At 42.1% G+C, this 22,422-nt stretch overlaps 1 protein-coding gene across 1 annotated transcript in view; it reads left to right on the forward strand.

Annotated features, from left to right (window-relative positions):
- Positions 1-17,179, forward strand: part of NPHS2 (NPHS2 stomatin family member, podocin) — a 76,198-nt gene extending 59,019 nt beyond the window's left edge. The window contains exons 4-8 of the mRNA XM_069232099.1: positions 8,145-8,227; positions 8,317-8,520; positions 9,127-9,182; positions 14,834-14,912; positions 16,026-17,179. Of these exons, the coding sequence (XP_069088200.1) occupies positions 8,145-8,227; positions 8,317-8,520; positions 9,127-9,182; positions 14,834-14,912; positions 16,026-16,307 (704 nt within the window). The 3' untranslated portion in view covers positions 16,308-17,179. The remainder of the gene's footprint in view (positions 1-8,144; positions 8,228-8,316; positions 8,521-9,126; positions 9,183-14,833; positions 14,913-16,025) is intronic.
- Positions 17,180-22,422: the final 5,243 nt, after the last annotated feature.

Raw genomic sequence — 22,422 nt, forward strand, 5'->3', positions numbered from 1 at the left:
ACTGTCAAGTTAGGAATTATAAAACCTTGCATGAAAAATCACTTCATATCTTAGGAGTTTTCATCCCATTTCCCTTTTTTTGATTCTTTGCAAAAGTATTAAAAAACCTTTTGTTCAACCAGTTCTAACTGTTTACTGAATCCAATAACCGTCTCCATCCATTAAAAGCTGCCCTTCAGGGCAGGACACAGCACAGAGTTAGTTGTAACCATAATTTTTATGTTATTTTAACATTTGTTAGATCTCACACTCAAACCATCTTCCTTCCTTCATTCAAATCAAACTCTTAATTGGTTTCTTTTGGGTTACCACAGGGTTCTGTATTATCTTGTCTGCTTTTTAACATTTGTCTAGCCTAGGCATCTCCAACAAGTAGCTCATGAGTACTGGTAGCTCTCCATACACTTGTAGGTCGCTCTCTAGTGTGCAGCCCAACCTACTAAATTAGAAGCGTTTGCTTAATTCATTTAATGCATTTATTCCAAAATTGAAAGTTTGATATTTGATTGTTCAATCCTGTGTCATTGGGAGACTTGTTACTAATACTATTACATTGGTGCCAGGGGCACGTTAGTTAGGCATTCCAAATTCATAAAGCCTTTTTCACATTACTGCTGGCAACCCTGCCTGATGCAGTGAAGTAGTCGCTGCTAGTAATCTTGCTTAAGGTCCCAACTGATGTAATCTTGTCTGACATGGTCGCTGTTCCCACACTAATAATATTAGCAGTTCAGGATGATTTTTATATACCATACATAGCTCTTATTCTAGAAAAGGTTGGAAACCCCTGCTAGCCCCACTAGCTCAACCTTTGAATATTATTGGGACATATTTTTATAGATATGCTGACAATGTGCAACTGATCTTTAATCTCCAGCATTCAAGTTGCTCCAGTAGTGCCTCAGCTGTTGACAAATGTGACCTGTCCTCTGTGCTTACCACATACTTTTTTTGGATGGCCACAAACTTTGTAAAACATAACTCTTCAAAAACAGAATTTATAATAACTCTGAACAATATCAAAATCTACGTCCAGCCATCCGGCCCTGGTCCTGAGCCAGCTGCAGTGGTAGGCAACTTGGAAATCCGCATTGACTCAGAACTCACTTTAGAGCACCTGCCCTCATATTTATACTTGCTTTATGCCAAATTTGCTTAATTTTTTCTAATGGAAATTCGGCGCAAACCTAACTCCAAATGTATACTTTGGTGCTAGACCCATCTAGCTCCAAAGTTTTGGAGTTAAAGTCATTTTTTGCTAACGGAAACTACCTTGTGTCAATGAGATGGAGGGTTGGCGTTCCCAGGCACAAAATGACGATATGGCCTTAGCGCCATACTTATCCACCCGTCTGTTGTGCTAGTAAAAGCCTAAATCAAATGGGCATGCATACCTCTCAGGTATTGCCAAATGTATTACCTCTCATCAAATTTGGCAACAAATATGCTTCCATCAACGTCTGTCAGGCTATTGTTTCCAGATACAGATGTTCTTCTGGCTCATCTTTCCCAATTCAACAGATAATCAAGCAATTTATGATATTTTGATTCTTCCCTCCTGAGATACTGCTGGCAGTACCTCAGGAGCTCAGCAATGTTCTTGGACACCTCATGGTAACTCTGTATGAACCTATTTATAAAGCAGAGTTGAAGTTCTCTCCTTGAAAACTGTGCTGTTTCTTGCCTTGACCTCTTTGTGAAAAATAGAGTGAGCTGCATGCACTATCAAGAAAACCCTTCCTTCAGCTCTCCACGGATAGCATGGTACTGTGTCCAAATTCAAAGCTACCTTCAGACATCCTCCTCAGTTTATGTTGATCCTGTCTTTCCAAAATGTACCTTAGTGGAAAAGATTTCAGGAGCTACACAGGTGCCTCAAATATTATCTTGCCTAAAGAAAAGACATCAGAAAAATTTTCCAAATATGTGTGCCCTTCAGAAGCCTGAAGAGCATTCACTGTTCTAAGAAGAGACTATCAAGATCGCTCTGAGTCAACATGTTCTGTCACACAAACGTAAACAGAGATCTCTGAGAAGATGAGTGGCTGAAGAGAGCAGGAGGGACAGCTTTGTGTGCAGTAATGCCTCTGAATGATATCTGTTGTGCTGCAATATTTAAAAAGTGTACTTTTACCAAGCATTAATGCATAAATGTGTACAGAAAAATATCGAAGCACATATATGAATCAAGTTTGAATGGTCTGAGTCCAAGATTTAGGGCCAGATGTAGGAACCGGTTTGCATGTCGCAAACTGCGAAAAACGCAGTTTGCGACATGCAAAACGGCCATCGCGATGCTGATTCACATTTTGTGAGTCGGTACCGACTTGCAAAATGTGAATCCGACTCACAAATAGGAAGGGGTGTTCCCTTCCTATTTGCGACTCGCACCGCAATGCAGAATTGCTTTGTGACCGCGAAAGCGGTCGCAAAGTAATTCGCAGTTAACACCCACTTGAAGTGGGTGGTAACTCATTCGCAAACGGGAAGGGGTCCCATGGTACCCCTTCCCCTTTCTGAATGTCGCTGAAAATATTTTTTCAGAGCAGGCAGTGGTCCAATGGACCACTGCCTTCTATGAAAAAATGAAACCAAATGGTTTCATTATTTTTTTGAATTGCAACTCGTTTTCCTTTAAGGAAAACGGGCTGCAATTAAAAAAAAAACTGCTTTATTAAAAAAAGCAGTCACAGAGTTGGAGGTCTGCTGTCTCCAGCAGGCCACCAGCCCTGTGAGTGCAGGGACTAGCTCTGGGGTCGCAATTTGCGACCCACCTCATTAATATTCATGAGGTGGGTCTTTGCGACCCGCTATGGGGTCGCAATTTGCGACCCACCTCATTAATATTCATGAGGTGGGTCTTTGCGACCCCATAGCGAGTCGCAGAAGGTGTCTGAGACACCTTTCTGCATACAATTTTGCGAGTTGCAAATTGCGAGTCGGTATGACTCGCAATTTGCAACTCGCAAAACTTTCTTTTGCTACATCTGGCCCTAAGTTTGAAGACGTGAAGGTAATCAAGACACTTTTTTATTGTCTAAATTTCCCTGATCTTCATTTCATGGTACAAATCAAAAGGAAAGGCAGCCGTCACTTGTTTCATCACTTGGACTTTTTCAAGGCTGCAGACAACATATACAAAGCACTCATGTCATGTCATTACAGAAGTCGATGACAAGAAGGAAATGTGAGTCACTCCCAAGAGGGAGTTATTAAGAAGTTAATCATGAAGTAAAGACATCCTTGTGTTGTTCGAACCTCAAAACGATAAAAATAAGTATCTAGTAAGGATGATAGTAGCTCTGTATAAATCCTCAGGGAAGTGTATAAAAAAGTCCAAACATCCAAGTAGTGCCCAAATTAAATCTGCAAAACATAGACCAAATAGGTATGCAAGAGGAAGGATATCTGAAGTGTTTGGTAGATCCAAGAGCCCAAATAGTTCCCCATAGTGAACCAGAGTGTCTAAAATAAGCCAAACGTCATTTTGGGGTTCAAATATCATAAGGATGTCTTTACTTCATGAGTGGGAGAAATTTGGAAACTAAATTATGTCTTGGTAACCTTTATGTCTTGGAACTTGTCCTTGGACTCACAGACCATTTAGACTTGATTTATATGTGTTGTTCAGTATTTTTCTGTACAGATGTTCCATTCTGGGACTTTGGTTCCCGGCTGGGCATCTCACCCTGGGTGGCAGGATGATTTATACCATGGGAGCACCAGATTATGGACAGTCATAACAGCAGTTTATTATTATACCCCCTTACCTTGCTCCTTATACAGATGTGCAAACATATCGCATAGCAGCCATTGTGATTTCTGTAATAATGCATTAGTATGGATGCAGCAGGAGATTCTTGCTCTGACAAGCAGTTCTGTGCAATCTCTTAGACAAGGTTAGCTTGCTTCCTGCTGTATAATGTACTGTTGACTGCTAACTATTCTAGTTCAGGCATGTAGCTCTATGAAAGATCCAGTGCTGAAGTCGAAACAAGTTACTAAGCTGTAACTACATTTCTCTAGCATTGGTATCTTTCATCAATTCATGTGTGGCTTACCATCCTCCCTGATCAGAAACTCACTGGTTGCTACCCTTCCATTCCTGTACTTTAAAAATCAGAAAATCTGAGCTATCTAGGCTTCTCTGGGGAGTGAGTGAGTGAGCTGGTGAATTAATCTGAATAGATGAGGTTTGCATGCTTTTCAATTATATGCATGTGCTACTGAATTAACACTTTGTAGGATGGTGGCCATTTTTACAATGTTTATTGCTGTTTTAAACTACTGGGTATTCCTACCCTGATGTCAGGGAGCAATTAAAGCATGTGAACCTGTAAAAGGTTCCAGTGTGGGAGAATGTAGTTGTGGGTAAATTATTTGTTTCTTAGAGCCAGATGTACGAAGCCTTTTGCATGTCGCAAACTGCGAAAAACGCAGTTTGCGGCATGCAAAAGGCCGAACGCGATGCTCATCCCCAAATTGTGAGTCGGTACCGACTCGCAATTTGGGAATGCGACTCGCAAATAGGAAGGGGTGTTCCCTTCCTATTTGCGACCGCATCGCCATTCAGAGTTGCTTTGTGACCGCGAATGCGGTCGCAAACCAACTTGCAGTTACCACTAGTGTCACACTAGTGGTAACTCATTCGCAAAAGGGAAGGGGTCCCCACGGGACCACTTCCCCTTTGTGAATGTTGACAAAAATATTTTTTCAGAGCTCTACTCTGAAAAAACGAAACCAAATGGTTTCAGTATTTTTTTAATTTTGCAACTCGTTTTCCTTTAAGGAAAACGGGCTGCAAAATGAAAAAAAAAAGTGCTTTATTAAAAAAAGCTGTCACAGACATGGAGGTCTGCTGACTTCAGCAGGCCACCATCCCTGTGAGTGCAGGGACTCGCTTTGGGGTCACAAAAAGCGACCCACCTCATTAATATTAATGAGGTGGGTCTTTGCGACCCCATAGCGAGTCGCAGAAGGTGTCTGAGACACCATTCTGCATATGCTTTTGCAAGTCTGAAATTGCGAGTCGCACCGACTCGCAATTTCAGACTTGCAAAAGCATATCTTGCTACATCTGGCCCCTTATTACATTAGTGGTATCCAAGAGAAAAATAACTACATTGCTCCTTGTAAAGATGACCCTGCAACTAATGGCCTCATGCAACCTGCTTGGCATGAAATGTCACTCCTAGAAACTAGTACTGCAGTATATAGCCTTTAGAAAAAAGTGCATCATCGGACTTCATGACAGAGTTTTAGGTGGTTTTCTTTGTGATGTTAAATTTTACACTGATTCAGAAGGAAACACAAGTATTGTTGACTGTACAGAACAATCATATGTACTTGTCCAGCACTGGTTTTTGTTTAGATTCACATGCTTAATTTACTTCCTCTCGTTTAGGAGGGAACCCCTTAAAACCCAGCAGTGTATACAAGGTTATAGTATACAAATTCACAAAACAAGGGATAACTAACAATCATGTGTAAAGTCAGAAATCAAGGGATTGCTTCTGAAAGCCCTAATTGATTAAAAAAAAAAAAAGTTCTGTGTATATTAACAGAATTCTTCCTACCCAAAAATTAGGAACAGGGAATAAACAAAAAAACTAGATATTAAAGCAGTAGTGTATTAACTATCCCATGCGCATTACAAAATATAAAGAATGTATGGAGTGGTCATAATAACAACCTAGGTGCTAAGAAAGAAGCACATAGTTCTAAAAGTTATCTACATATCCAGATATCAATAAATAGGATAGTAACAGACCAGTAGCTATTTGCAATGTTCTACCTAGCAACAAAAATTTTAATAATGTGATGTTAGTGGTTGCTTAATGTAGCCACAAAGCAAGGAATGGTGAGGTATGAAATATGAAATTTATTGCTATAAACATTTAATGTTTAATTTAATGTTAAAGTGGTGGGCTGCAGACAGCTCAGTCACATCTGTAAGCAGGTGATGGCAACTGAATTTTGAAATTTGAAAGATTTATTGTCTGATTACTAAAAATCATTGCATTGTAGACAAACTAGATAAAAACTGTATTTTCACAACTATGCATCAGTCACAATCAAAGATTAACCATGATACAACTATAGTATTTGGCTGCAAATATATCTAATTTAAATTACAATTTAACAAATTCTTTAAGGATTAGTTTCTAAACACATTTTCATTCATTATTCAAAGTTTGGTGCAAGGATTGGCTTCTAAAAACATTTTCACTCATTATCTGAAATTTGGTTTTACAGAACATCCAATACATTATAAAGAAAGACAGAGTTCATTCCACATAAAATACCAATCTTGATCAGCCAGAAGTACACAATACTTAGAGATAGCAATTCATTAAAGGCATTTACTGCAATCAATGAGGGGGTTAAAGCAGGTTAAAGATAAGGTGCTTAGGATTACAGTTATGTATTATTAAACAAGGCAACAGTAGCTCCTAAAAACAATACCATTCATAATCTACAATCAGTACAGGGTAATACTAAATTGCTTAGGGTTTGTCAATTCTTATGAGGCATTATAAGATGATCATTTTTTTTACAAACATTAAACAAATTCAGTTATATTTTTAATTTACTTCCTATACGTAGTGCAAAACGAGTATGGAAACTATTGCTTCCATACAAGAACATCCAATAAATGACTGCATGCATACCAATAGTTCGGATAAAAGAAACACGTGCATAGTATAATAGATAAAACATTATTGATGCCAACTGGGTAGCTCCTCACTCATCCAGAGGGCAAGTGCTGGGGATACAGATAATAGCCTGTGACCCTGTTGACTGCGACTGTGTTCCCAACAATGCCAGATTATAAAGCCTAAATCTGTGGATTCTATTACATATGCCATTAAGCCTCCATACATTGAACCTAACTATAAGCTTATACAAGGTTAACCCACTTATAAATTCCATTGTTATATCAAAGCTTCATTTTTACTATAAACATTGCTTAAAACCAATCGGCAAGGAAGGGTTCCCCTGCACTGAAAATGAAAAAGTCAGTCTACTCAATCAGTGGTACCATTGTTGGCTCATTGTCACTTGGCCCAACCTATATATCCTATCACTGCCCATTTTCTCTGCGCTTCACTAATCATCATGCTAGTAAATAATCCTGCACCAGCAATCAAACTGAGAATTACTTGAGCTATCTTTTCACAAATGTTTAAATACAATTTCAACTTAATATTCAGCACTATGATGCTCTGTACATGGTACGAAGTATGTACCTGAAATGAGTTATCAACTAAATGGCACCAGGTTGTTCAGTATGACACCACAGAGAAAGAACACAATATTAGACCTTAAACACTTTCCGCTCACAAAGGTACCTGCAGACAGTGAAATGTCACCAGTGCCCCAGGGAAGCAGGTAACCACAAGTACATCACAACCAAGGGGCTGGTACAAATTGATAAGGTGCACGTTTGGAATACCAGACCTCTGTAGAAGAGCTACCTTGACTGGAAACCCACTTCACACAATCATATACAACCTTACCAGTGTGTTGATGCTACATCCAACCCATCCCTTATCCAACTGTAACATTACTATTCTCTGACCATACCATAAACATAACTGTAAATAAAAACCTACCAATACCCCTTGCTCAACCCTAACTTTTACCCTTTTCATTCTCCTCTGTTGAATAATACCTTCCTTTCTGGACAAAAAATGATATGGTGCTAAAATGCAAACATCTCAACAAGCTTGACTTTGGAGGGGCTTCCTCAAGCACTACGTAAAATACAGGAGGGCATCTGCTTCATGATCCTCTGGGACATGTATGATCTTCCAGGTGTTTCAGATCTCCTCTGGGATTGTCAGTTGCCCTTTAAATCCAGACAACTGAGCCCTGTTCATATTCTCTCCAAGTTAGTGTCTCCAATTTGGATATGTCATTGTATATGTGTAATACCTGAAATAAACTCCATTACTTATTCAGAGCATGGCTCAGTAATCTTCTGCACTGCATGTAAACACACCTCAGGGTTGTGCAGTGAGTTCTGCAGCTAGCCTGATTTAAACAGGGATGAACATCAAGATCCAGGTATCATGCTGTTGAGTTACAAACCCTACATACTTTTAAAATGGCCAGTACCAATGTCTCTTCTCTCTCCCCAGGGCTGTTCTTCTTCCTACCATGCTTAGACACCTATCATAAGGTAGACCTTCGACTGAAAACCATGGAAATCCCCTTCCATGAGGTGAGCATACACCTGCAAACTTTAAGCTTCATAACCCAGTATGTAATCACTGGTATTGACCCTGACACCCTACCTTCTTCTCTGCTTAGGTGGTCACAAAGGACCTGATTGTAGTGGAGGTGGATGCTATCTGTTATTACCGAATAGAAAATGCATCTCTCCTCCTCACCTCGGTCAGCAACATGACCAGTGCCCTGCAGCTGCTTGCACAGACAACTACCAAGCATCTTCTGGCACACAAGTCTTTCACCGAGATTCTCACAGAGAGGAAGAACATTGCACAAGAAGCCAAGGTGGGAATCAGTAGGAAAAGGAGCCTAGTCAAAAGTAAGAATGCTAGTGGGAAGACAGGTGGCATCATACTTGTAGTAGAGAAGGGACAGCACAGAATGGATGGAGTGTTTGTAATTTAGAATTTGTAAGGTGGGGCTGGTGACCAACTACATCAGCAAGAGGTTCCTTCAAAAAGTGTGCTTGGGCTGGTGGGGAAGGAGAACAGGGTGTCATATGGCTTGGGACGTAAGATAGAAAGAAGACATAGAATTCAAGGCTTGGATGTAGATGACCATAGTATGAGCTGAAAAGACCTGGGTCTTACTATGGGAACCGTCTATATCACTTTGCCCTTTAATATCTCTCAATGTGTCTAATGACTGTGTTTATACAACTTCTACATGTTTAACCCATTCCCACCAATCCCTTTTCTTAAGGCCCCACTCTGTGTAACTTGTCTTTCACACCTCCACTATTTTCTTCCTCTTTGGTGTCTTCACTGCACTCCTTCTGTTTAACTCTTCTATTGCCCTTAGTCTGCATCGCCTCTTTAATACATCACTCTTTACCTTCCCCTTGTAACATCCTCCCGCTAACCTTTGAACTGAATTGTTTTTTCATTGCAGGTGGCCCTGGATTCTGTCACGTGTCGCTGGGGGATTAAAGTGGAGAGAATGGAAATGTAGGTCGGAGGCACACAGAAATGAAGGATACTGCTCCATTTTCTCTTCCCACTACAATACTGTCTCTTTCACTGCCTCACCCCGACGTCTTTACTTGTCACCCTTCTGCTTATTTCACCTTTTCTGAAACATATGCAAAGATGATTCAGTTTGTGTTGTGGAATGCACAGGTAGATATGAGAACATAATCTCAGCTGGGTCTCCTCATCTGCTCCTGTAAATACTATTTATGACTAGGCCTCATCCCAGATTTCTAAGCACTTAGCTGACAAAAACTCCTGGAAACTGAAGCCCTCGCCTACCAAAAATACTATCTCCTAAATCTCTTCCACTCCTGTTGGTAATACCAACCCTTGCATAACCTTGACTTCTGTACACAAACTCCCAAGGTCCTCCTCTCAGACACTTGCAATCAAAACAAACTCCTGTGCCATTTACTGCACCCCACAGTGTGACAAATGATAAAAGCTCCTACCTTGCCGCTGTTGCTTCCTTAAACCACAACATCTCTTGGGATCCCACTCCTCTTGTCTACCACAGGAAACAGCACAAGTTCCAATTCCCTCTTTGATACAAACTATTCAGACCCCATACACCCTTCCTTTTCATCTATATGAACCTGGCCACTGCTCCTCTACCTTTATAATTGAATGTTCCTGAGCGTGCAATTACATAATTGTACTAACAAGACAGTCTGCTGGTTCCCACTCTCCTCTGTATCTACAAGCAGTCAAACTTTTGCAAATTGCTCCGATCCTCCTCTAGTTCCAGAAGCAATGCAAGTTCTTGGCAAAGTTCTCCACTTCTTCGAAAAGTGGCATTCGTATCCCTTCCTTCTTTACTTCTACAAACGTCCTGATCCCTTGATTCTACTTCTACAAACATTCAAGCTCCTGGGCACCCTTGTTTGCTTTTACAAATGCCACTATCTGTTTGTCTACAACAAATCAAACGTTTTGCCACTTGCCCTGTTTTGACAAACAATACAAGCCCGGTTGCCCTTTATCATCTACCTCTCTAAATAGTAAAGATTTTTGGCCCTCCCTCGAGTCTTCAAAAAGTTGAACTCCTTGTCGTTATTCTAATTTTTCAAACTCCTTTATCAAATCCTCTTTCCTCTTTGCTCGCAAACTGTCAGACGTGTTGCCCCCTCTTCTCCTTCAAGAACAGTACAAACTCATCACAAACCTTTGCCCTTTTTCTACAAACAACTCGAAATCCAGATGTTCCCTCCTTTATTTCCACAAACAGTTCAACTCCTTGTCCCCCCTAATTTCTTTCAATACTACAATCTCCTGGCCCGCCCACACCTCTGCATCTAGCAACAGTCAAACTGTCAGACAACTTACTCCATCTACTTCTACAAACTGTAAAAACTCCTTGTCTCCAGTTCCTCATTCTCCAAATGGTCAAACAACTGAACCCTCCCTCAGCCTATTTCTCCAAACAAACTTGTGTATTCTCTATCCCACAACCACTTTGATTAAAAACGCAAGCCTCAAGCCCCCCCCCCCCCTCGTCTACTGAACAGTACAAACCCAGTGGTTAATTTATCCATACCTCCTTAAATGCCCCTTTGTGCTGTGGTATATATATAAATCCATTATCACTTTGGTCTGGCACACCAGTGTCTCAATCCCTCACTCCATGCCCTGCTTCCCATTTTTTGTTTCCGAATATAGCACTGGAGGGAAGTAAAGTCTTATTCATAAGATTAACTTTGAACCTGGGCTTCATTATCTTTCAAAATCTCTGTGTATAATTTTCTAAACATTTTAAGTATAAGGAATCAACAGTCATTCCTTCTAACATTAGCATACAAGTTCTTAAACAAAACTGTCTTCAACATACCGATTTGCATGTAAAAGGTTGTGTTTATTAATGAAGCGAAAACTGTAAGCACAATTAATTGTGCAGTGTTTCTGATGTTTCTAACAGTCAGTCTGGATTATACTGGCATTGGGCCATAAATGTTATCCTATCACACATAAATAATTCTAAGTTCTTAGTCATTCAACAGGTCCCTGGTGGCAGAATATCACTTTATTACCCCATAACGTTGTTTAGGCTTTGTTAAGCATCCTTTCTTTTCTCATTAACGCACGTTACTCTTTTCTTTATTTTTCTTCAGTGTACGTTTCTTCTCTCATAGATTCACATTACTCTTAACAGTATTTTCTTGTTCTTTTTCAGTGTTTACTGTGGGACCCATGGGTTTCTACATGCACCTCTGCAATTCGTCTAGGATTTGCCACTTCTTAAATCCAATCTAGATATGGATGAAAATGGTCATCATGCTAGTGAATAAGAAATAACAGCACTCTTTAGCATACTTGTATGAAATCTTAGTAGGGAATCCTTATCCTGAACAAATAAGAGTTGTTGCATTCTGAGTTTAATTGTTTATAGGAATACCTCTGCCTTTCTTCATCAGTCCTCACTTTTCCTGGTATGAATAGATTTAACAGAAACGACTTTTTTTAACTCACATTTAGGTTTTCAGTGAATCTGTTATCTGATAACTTAAATCATCCTTGTCAGGTGCAACCCACTCCATTGTCACACTAACTGTATCCCAGTGGTTCTCCTGTACCCTTATGGTCCCGGGTCCACCTCATAACCTTTGTATCAGACTATAGTATGGCCTCATCGAAACCAGTCATGATTTCAAGAGGCTGAGTGCCTCTCTGGACAAGCTTGTAAAGTGGTTCCTGGTAGCGCTGAAAAAATACTGCTGTTCTGGGGATTACGGCCCATATTTATACTTTTTGACGCTAAACTGCGCTAACGCAGTTTAGCGTCAAAAAGTTTTGCGCCGGCTAACGCCATTCTGAAGCGCCATGCGGGCGCCGTATTTATTGAATGGCGTTAGCCGGCGCAAGCAGACCGGCGCTGCCTGGTGTGCGCGAGAAAAACCACGTACACCAGGCAGCGCCGGCGTAGGGGGAAAATGGCGCATGGGCGTCTTAAAATGGGGCAAGTCAGGTTACGTCGAAAAAATCATCGTAACCCGACTTGCGCCATTTATTTTCGACGCCCATCCCCCATCAACATGACTCCTATCATTGTAAAGATAGGAGTCATGCCCCCTTGCCCAATGGCCATGCCCAGGGGACTTCTGTCCCCTGGGCATGGTCATTGGGCATAGTGGCATGTAGGGGGGCACAAATCAGGCCCCCCTATGCCACAAAAAAAAAAAAAAAAAATACTTACCTGAACTTACCTTAATGTCCATGGGATGGGTCCCTCCGTCCTTGGGTGTCCTCCTGGGGTGGGCAAGGGTGGCAGGGGGGGTCCCTGGGGGCAGGGGAGGGCACTCTGGGCTCATTTTGAGCCCACTTGTCCCTTAACGCCATCCCTGACCCAGGCGTTAAAAAGCGGCGCAAAAGCGCCGTTTTTGGCCACGCCCACTCCCGGGCGTCATTTTTGCCCGGGAGTATAAATACCACGTAAAGGCCTGGGAGTCATTTTTTAAGACGGGAACGCCTCCCTTGCATATCATTAACGCAAGGAAGGGGTTCACACTAAAAAATGACGCACACTCCGGGCACTTTGGCGCCCGAAGCGTCTAACGCCAGAGTATAAATATGGCGTTAGTTGGCGTTAGTTCTGCGTCGAATTTGCGTCGAAAAAAACGACGCAAATTCGGCGCAAACGGAGTATAAATACGGGCCTACATGTCTAAAGGCATCTTTCAGTAAATCTGAACAGAAGCAACTCCTGATTTATCATCCACTCATTTCAGCACACTCTCCAGTATTGTATGATGACATCACTTATTGTCTGCACGCATGGGTGACACAAAAAGCTTCCCTGCATGAAAAACACTCTAAAGTCTCACACAGGAAATGCAACACACTCCAGTTGAATGCACTCCTGGAAGTAACTACTAGAACCCTGCTCTGAAAACATACTCAGAAATAGCTGAAACTGATAACACTACATCGAGTACCCACACTCAACTGCTGCTCATCAACTTCCAAAACAAATGGTCTCTGCTGTGTACGTTACGTTAAGTTATGCTGATTTGCATAGCGCACTAATCACCCAGGAGGATATCCAGGCACTTGGGCAAGGTGTGCAGGTGTCTGATCCGAAGGTGCCTATATGAAGAGACAGGTCTTCAGCTTCTTGCGGAATGCAAGAAGTGAGGAGGAGGCTCTGATCTGTTGACGAAGGCCAGACCGTGTCTTGGGTGCTATGTGAATGAGTGACCTCCAGTTTTGCTTTTGTGTATGTGGGGAGTGTGTGCAAGTAAGAGTGAGGCAAGAGCGTAGGTGTCTGGGGGATTGGTGAAAAAGTATGCAGCTGTGCCGACATTCTGGTTCTGTGTAGTGGAGGTCTTTGTATGTGTGCATGGAAAGTTTGAATCTGCTATACTTGTGAATGACAAGCAAGTGAAGCTTCCTGCTTTGCAGTGTGATGTGGGTGCGGTTTGGGAGGTCAAGTATGAGTTTTGTGGCTGAGTTCTGAATGGTCCGGAGTCTTTGTAGGAGTTGTTTGGAGATTCCAGCGTAGAAAGTGTTGCCGTAGTTCGGCCTTCTGGTGATGAGTGATTGCATGACAGTCCGTCTGGTATTCTGAGACAACCATTTGATGATCTTTTGCAGCATGTGTAGTATGTGGAAGCACCCTTCATTGACTTGAGCTGTCATGTTGAACTTGTCATCTAGAATGATCCTTAGACTTTTTGCATGGTTTTTGGGTGTTGGTCCTTGCTGTGATGGTCACTAGGTGGAATCCCATGGGGAGGTCTTGTTGCCGAAGACTGGTACTTCCATCTTGTCACAGTTGAGCTTCAGGCAGTTGGTTCGCATCCATTCTGCTACCATGGTCATGCAGTTGGTGAAGCTGGCTCTGGTGATGGTTGTCTTGTCCATCAGGGAGAGGATCGGTGTAGGAGATGACGGTGATATCTTGTGATCAGATGATGTTTGCAAACAGTGTCATGTATATGTTGAAAAGGCAGTGGCTGAGGGCTTATCCCTGTGAGACACTTCATACCAGTTTATTGATCTCTGATGTGAAGAGTGGCAGCCTGACCCTTTGGTTTCTTCCCGTGAGGAAGGAACAGATCTATTTGAGAGCGGATCCTTTGTGGGAGACAGTGTTGAAGGCTGGGAAGAAGTCGAGCAGGATGAGGGCCTCTATTTCTCCTCAGTCTAGGATGTTTCGAATGTAATCTATGGCCATGATAAGTGCCGTTTCGGTGCTGTGGTTCTTTCTTAAGCCTGACCGTGTGTTGTCCAGAAGATGGTGAAGTTTGAGGTGTACAAAGTCCTATTGCTTAATGCTATCTTTTTATATTAATTACCTTGTGTTCCACAAACGAATGCCTTATAGAAATTCATTTGTTCATTTGGATGTCCTATGACAACAGCTGAAATCTTTTATTGTAATGCTAATATACATTGCTGAATGCTCCTTTTTACTGAGACATAGAAGGCCAGGGATTCCTGGTTAAGATCTTCAGGCCCCCTATGCTTCTATATTTGGAACAACCATATACCTGAATTTGAACGGAAACATCTGTATAATTTCAGAAAGTATTTGAAGAACTTTCCTCACTTTTTAAATCAGTTCTTGCTTTCATTTATTTATACTTTACCTTTTTTCACCTCTAATTTTTGTTGCAATCTTTGTTCTTTAGTAAAGATGTGAAGCTCCCATCTGAGCTGAAGCAGTCACTGGCAGTAGAAGCAGAGGCCCAGAGACAGGCCAAAGTCCGGGTAAGAGCATTGCAAAATGGCCACTGGAGAAACAAAGGTGCAGACGTTGCACTTCAATCATTGCACAAATGAAGAGACACAGGCACTGCATTCTAGTTACTCGAGGCATGAATGGCCCCACTACAGCCTAGACACTCCAGGCACGGAGGGGCACACACTTCAGCCCATCACGACTGTCATGAAAAAGGAATCCAGTGTAGGCATGGAGGGGCACACACTACAGCCCAGTCACTGCAAGCATAGACAGACATTGGCAATGGAAGAAGGGATTCAGAGTATGGATAGAGACAAAGATCCATAGGCCACTGGGAACTGATGGCCCCTTTTTAGCATGTGATGTCCAACACAATTATGAAAACATTGTTATGTTAGAGAGTTGGAAGGCGGCGTAAGAAGCTTGTCAGTACTAGGGGGTGATATGAGAGATCACTGTGTGCAGTTATAAATGGTGTAAATGTAGTCTGCAGAGACCATATAGGATTGCTGACTACAAGGAATGGTTTAGGAATGTGGTTGATTGAGCACAATGTAGGGTTATTACCTGCAGAGGATGGTGTTGAAGCTATGACTGTTTTGTGTATCCGGGAGTGTAAGGGAACAATTTGTTGGGACAGCTTTTAGACTATTTAAAGTTAAAGTAGGATGCAAGAGAGCAGGCTGCATTGTGGCAGGGAGAGCTGTCTGTGCTGGGGGAGTATAAGGTTGCTGACCTCACTGAAACAGTGTAAAAGTGCTGACTTTACTAAGGGGGTGTGGAAGAGCTAGTTGCAGGGCATTCTATAAAACTGGCTAAAATTATGTTGGTATTTTGAACTGTAGGAGTACATGGTGTGTGTGAGCCCTAGACATATGATGGTCGATTAGGCATGCTGGATGCTCTTTGGGAGTAGTGACATTTGTGGACAATTGCCTCAGCATGAGGGTTTGGTAGAAACATGCCATAAGGAAATTATTTGGGAGAACCAACTAGGAGTGGCGGCATCAGTTGCAGGTTTTGTCTCAGTGAGATACTGAGGTAATGTTGGTTAATTGAGGAGGAGAGTTTTCTGGTTTATCACTCATATGTTCTTTAGCTCATAGCATCTCCTCTCATTCCCTTACAAATCGGTCCAGGTCATCGCAGCGGAAGCTGAGAGGGCAGCCTCGGAATCGCTGAAAATGGCAGCCCAAACATTGTCTGGAACCCCTGCTGCAGCCCAGCTGCGATACCTGCACACCCTGCAGGCCCTGACAGGTGCAAGGCCGCCCACTGTTGTGCTACCTTTGCCCTTTGATCTGCTGAACCAGATGAACCTACTCGGAAGCAATGTTGTTGAAAACAGCTCCTCCTCCCCAAACACCAATACACCTGGATCAGAACAACAGGATGTCAAGAAGGACTCTCCCATGTTATAGCTCTGTCTGCTGTGGAGAAATACACCCAGGTTATAGCTGTGTCCATGCAATGGTCCTCACATTCAATAACGGGCCACTGAGGCACGGATTAAACAGTAAGTGGACCTTAGATTGAGGAGAAAAATGAGGGGGGCTTCTCTTCCCTAAGCGACATTCATGATCAGGAAAAATCTGTATCCTGATACTTTAGATCGAAGCAATGGGCAACTCAGTGCATTACTGGCTCTTTTTAAATATGCCCCAGGGGCATGTGAACATTCAGAAAAGACTGCAAAATAAAATCTAAAACTTTGCTTATACAAAGTGTCTCCTTATATCTTCCAGTTGCTCGTCTCATTTATGATGTCCTTATTGGGCCGTAGACTGCATGCCATATTTTGAGGACTCTCTTCTCTGACTTTTTTTTCTCTGAATTTGGGTCATTACCAGGTTTAATAATCTTATGTTCTATTCTTGCTACATTCCATGGTTAGCTATTCAAACTTGGATACTATCTGTTCAGGTGTGATTTAATTGCAGTTTATTTGTGTTAGTGTGACAAAATTTGGGTGACGTTGATTTGATTCTCTTGTTATACGTTTGGAATTTTCATACTTTCCAAACCTGGTACAGTTGAACAACAAACAATGTGTATATGATTACGGTTTTATAATCACTTCAGTAAAATGTGTCAAATCTACATTTTGTGATGCTTTACATACACCAACCCCTATTTTGTGAAAGGGTTGGAAGATAGTGTGAAATGCACAGAAATTGTATGGCACTTACAAGATTACAAAAATTATCGTCCTATATCCATTTATTACTATGTTTCCTATTACTAGCAAGAAAACAAAATGTAATTAAAATGTAATGTAGGGACATTTTGCTGCTGGAACTTAATAATTTGTGAAAATACAAATGTGTATGTGTTTTCCTTCTTCTTCCCGCTTTAAATAATTTGTTAGGGGAACATGTCCTATTTAAAACCTAAACAGCCTACAGTTATTAGGATACCTGGAAAGTACTGTTTTTTTTCAAAATTAAGTGAGTTGAAGGAAGGACTTCTGCATATAGAGCTTTGCTTTCATAGTAAATTAGGAAAATATTTTTGTGTCTGCTCACATGCCTCGCTAAAGCATGTGGAAATCATTGGTTAGCTGGTAAGAAAAAGTGCCACCCTTTCCTATGTTCCTGCATTCTGCTCCTTGAAACTTTGTTTTTGTAGTGACATTTACAGACCGTGTGTGCTCCTTTTGTAGAAACATAGGAACACTTGGGGCCGTATTTATACTTTTTGGCGCACAACTGCGCCAACGCAGTTGTGCGTCAAAAATTTTAACGCCGGCTAACGCCATTCCAAAGCGCCATGCGGGCGCCTTATTTATGGAATGACGTTAGCCGGCGGAGCTGCCTAGTGTGCGTAAAAAAAAATGACTTACACCAGGCAGCGCCGGTGTAGGGGAAAATGGAGCTTGGGCGCCAAAAAATGGGGCAAGTCAGGCTGAGGCAAAATTTTCGCCTCAACCCGATTAGCGCCATTTTTTTTTACTCCCAACCCCCATTTAAATGACTCCTGTCTTAGCAAAGACAGGAGTCATGCCCCCTTGCCCAATGGCCATGCCCAGGGGACTTATGTCCCCTGGGCATGGTCATTGGGCATAGTGGCATGTAGGGGGGCACAAATCAGGCCCCCCTATGCCACCCAAAAATAAAAATAAAATACTTACCTGAACTTACCTTAAGTTCCCTGGGATGGGTCCCTCCATCCTTGGGCGTCCTCCTGGGGTGGGCAAGGGTGGCAGGGGGTGTCCCTGGGGGCATGGGAGGGCACCTCTGGGCTCCTTCCGAGCCCACAGGTCCCTTAACGCCTGCCCTGACCAGGTGTTAAAAAATGACGCTAAAGCGGCTGGACGTCAATTTTTTTTACCCGCCCACTCCCGGGCGTCATTTTTGCCCGGGAGTGTAAATACGGCGCACATGCCTTGGAGTCATTTTTTAGATGGGAACGCCTACCTTGCATATCATTAACGCAAGGAAGGTGTCCACGCTAAAAAATGACGCAAACTCCTAGATCTTTGGCGCTAGACGGGTCTAACGCCAAAGTATAAATATGGAGTTAGTTTTGCGTCGGATTTGTGTAAAAAAAAAACGATGCAAATCCGGCGCTTGGCATCTTACTTTCTCGTAAAGATTGGCTTTTTATATAGGAAACGCCAGGTCTTTAAGGCTTTTATGACCTTGAGTAGACACGATTTTAGCCAAATTGCAAAGGGCAGACAATTGAAATGAGCTGCGCCAGAGAATGACCTACTAGCCACCTTTACTCGTTTCGACTTTCGACCACATAGCAAATTAAACTGCACATCAGATCTTGAGAACCGTTGTAGGCAGTGCCATTTTAAAACATGGTACAATCGTCTTCTTGATAGCTTTATGGATGAGCCACATGGGCCCATATTCTGAAAGCTGTTAGGCAATGTAGCGCAGCACCCATAGATGCTGCGCTGCGTTGCGTGACAGAGAGGAAGCAGGAGAGCGCCATATTCCCCTAGAAATGGCTCTTTCCTCCCTGCTCCCTAGCGCCAGCGCTGATTTCAGCTGCCGTGCGCCGTGTGCCGGGCGGACAATTTAGCACCGCAGTGGTAGGGTGCGTGCCTGAATCTACTATAGGTTTTGTAAAGGAAAGGTTCCCTTCCTGTACAAAGTACTATGCCCAGACAAGTGAAAAAGCTTTTCCTACTTTGTATGTGTGCTGTAAAATGCAGCACACGTGCAAAGTCGGAAAAGCACATAGAAATGAAAACATTTCTCTGTTTAACGCCTGCTTTCAAAAGGTGTTAATTTTTTGTTGCTAAACCCTTTCTACTAGTGTTAGTGGATAGGGTTTAGCATCAAAAAGCATGGGTGGTAGCACGAGTACGCCCACGTAACGCCCCATTAACACAAAGTAATGCAAAGCAGCATTTAGCGCTTCTTTGCATTACTTTTCCATACAAACCAATGCAAATACGAATTTGCGTTGGTTTGTGAATCCTTAAAAAGGTTTAGCATTCAAAAAGTAATGCTTACCTTTGTGAATCTAGGTCTTGGACCTCAGCACAATCTCTGGTTTAGTGGGAAAGCAATGCAATGAGGCTAAAGCAGGTTTGATATGGTTGCATCTTTACATCCCATACCTATGTAGCAGCATCATTATGTATCAGTTGCATTGATGACTTTGGTAAGTCCAGCTAAGGTGTGGAACATTTATCAACACAAGAGGATATGCAGACATTCAGAACCAGAATTCTGTGCGGATATGATAATAATACAATATTCTTTTTAATAAAGGTTATTAATATCAAGAGGACCATACTTTCAAATTTATTTGAGAGGTAATGCATAGCTTGGAAACAGTTTTGATGCCCAAATTCTTCACACATGGTACAGGTCAGGGTACACATATCAGGGACTGTGGCCAATAAGAATATTATCAGAATTAAGTACTCACATGTGGCACAAGCATTTGTGTTCTTCAATATTGGATCTTTCATATATTCATATGCCTGAACCATCCCTGTCATTGAGCTTGGAATCCCTAAGTAGGTGTAGTTAGCAGTACAATATTAAACATAAATAGTAATACTTTAACATAGTCACTAGAGTTAGCCTGTTCAAACCATTATAAAAAAATCTGATAGCCAATCAAAGCAAAGCACTGCCTTCATCCTTCCTTACCCAGGCTACCATAGCTCAGGTTTCTACCCCACTTTGGCCCATATTTATAATTTTTTAGAGCTGCATTTGCGCCGCTTTTTGACGCACAAATGGCGCAAACTTAGAAAATACAATTGTATTTTGCAAGTTTGTGCCGCTTTTGCATCAAAAAGCGGTGCAAATGCAGCTCTAAAAAAATATAAATATGGGCCTTTGTGTGTGAATGAAGTCTCCTCTAAGCACTGCTCACTCAGATAACGTAGACTTTTCCATAATTTCTCTTTACATTTCTGAGAGACTTGACTTACAATCTTCAAGGTACAAAGTTTATACAAGTTAGACTATGTATGAAACCTCCAAAAAGGACTTTGAGACAATGTCGGACTTTTGACAAGAAAAGGCCGCATTCTGAGGCTTCCCATAAACAGTGTATATATTGCCTTCATCCAGTCCACAAGGCATGGGACTCAAAGATCTGTAGGAAATTCTCAGCTAGAACTCTTAAGGTTATAGACAGGAGGCTGTTAATATGGCTCAAAATATTGAAGTCTGGAGATATCCATTCTTCTGAGGAAGAAGTTGATAGTTCATCCAAAACATCAGATAAATTGCAAAAAAGGGCCCACACACACTATGAACACCCTTCAAAAATGCTACCTGAAGAAAAATCCTAAACCTCTCAGGGGTCACACAAAAGGCTTTTAAAAAGTCCAGACGAGACGTGCCTCAGTTATTGTTCTGATAGGAAAGGTGCAGTCTAAAATGCCTCATAAACCTCTTTCTGAGGCAGCTATTCCTAAGAAGAAAGTATTTATGGAGCCATTGAGGAAACACAAACGGTTGACATCCTTACTATCATCAAAGCCATCAGTGTCACTGACACTGTCAGGTTCAATACCATCAACTACATTGTAAAAGACCTTGTCACCTACCTCTGCCCTGATGCAGACGATGAAAACAGATATATTAAAAACACCAAATAAATGCAACAATAACCATAATTTTGGAAAAAGGTACTCCTCCAGCAGACCGGCATTTAGGAACTGGCACTATGTCAAATCAGCTCTTTCCATACTGGATTCACTCGAATAGCCTAGCGCTCTCCTCATCCAAAGCTGCCAACCTGATATGCTGCATCCCACAAGGATTGTCTCTGATCCCTATACTCCTCTCACCAGCATCATTTTCTCTCTAGGGTTTAACATCTCCAAAGCAGACAGCACTCAGCTCATCCTCTCCTTATCGGAAGACACAATGACCACCCTAGCAAATGTCATCAGCCGCATGATCTCGGTAGCATACTGGATGAAAAGGAACTGCCACAAGCTCAACAGAGACACAACAGATGTGGTCCTCTTCGGCAAAAGATTCCTCCCTTTGGTCCTCAGGCTGGTGGTTCACCGAGCTTGGCCTGACTCACCACCCATCCAGCATTGCCTGGACATCATGATCAACAACTGAATATCAATGACTAAGTCTACACTGTCACCTTCACCTTTTTCTATACCCTTAAAATGCTCAGGAATGCCTTCAAGTGGCTTCCCCTTGACACCCAAAGAGCCATGACTCAAGACCTTATCACGAGTAGGCTCGAATATGAAAACGGACTCTATGATGGCATCACTACCCAGCTCACCAAAATGTAGCACAAGACTCACACTAACCCTATCTCACCACAATCAGATATTCAAGCACCTGAAAAACCTCCACTGGCTCTTTGCCCACAAAGTGTGCCCTTTTGAAGCTCCTCACACATACAAAGCACTACACAACCAAGGCCCAGCATGCCTCAGCAACAGCATCCAGTTTCACACACCGACAGGCCATCTCTTCCATGCCAACCTACTCCTCCCCCACGTAACCTGCATCTGCTGGGCCAGAGCCAAAGGTTAAGCCTTCTACATTTCCCCAAAGCCTGGAAAAAACTCCCCTTTCATACCAGAGCCACCAGATATCTACTGGAATTCTGAAAGAAACTGAAAATCTGCATCTTTCAACAGACATTCAGACAGGTTGGCTCTCCCCTCTTTATAGGTGCCAGGGTACTCTCCCGGGTGACAGGCACACGCACCAAACATTAATAACAGAACATCTTTTGACCTACAGGACACATACTTTCATATCCTGATTCATCTCTCTCATCGAAGATGCAGAATATTCCAAGTAGCCAATAGTCATGACCTGTTCGAAGTCCTTCCCTTTAGCCTCTAATCTGCACCAAAGATATTCACAAAGTAGATGGCACTGTTATGTGTCCATCTCAGAAAACAAAGATATCAAGGGGCATATGTACAAGTTTGTTTGCATCACGTATGCAATGCAATGTGGTACATGTGGCGATGCAAAACTTACATGTGATTTATGATGCCACGCAAGGCTCTTTTGCGTGGCTCCATAAATCTGGAGTAAGGCAGCACAGCACAAATTGCTGCATTGC

This window comes from Pleurodeles waltl, chromosome 4_2 (genome assembly GCF_031143425.1).
Source record: "Pleurodeles waltl isolate 20211129_DDA chromosome 4_2, aPleWal1.hap1.20221129, whole genome shotgun sequence".
NCBI classification, from domain to species: Eukaryota; Metazoa; Chordata; class Amphibia; order Caudata; family Salamandridae; genus Pleurodeles; species Pleurodeles waltl.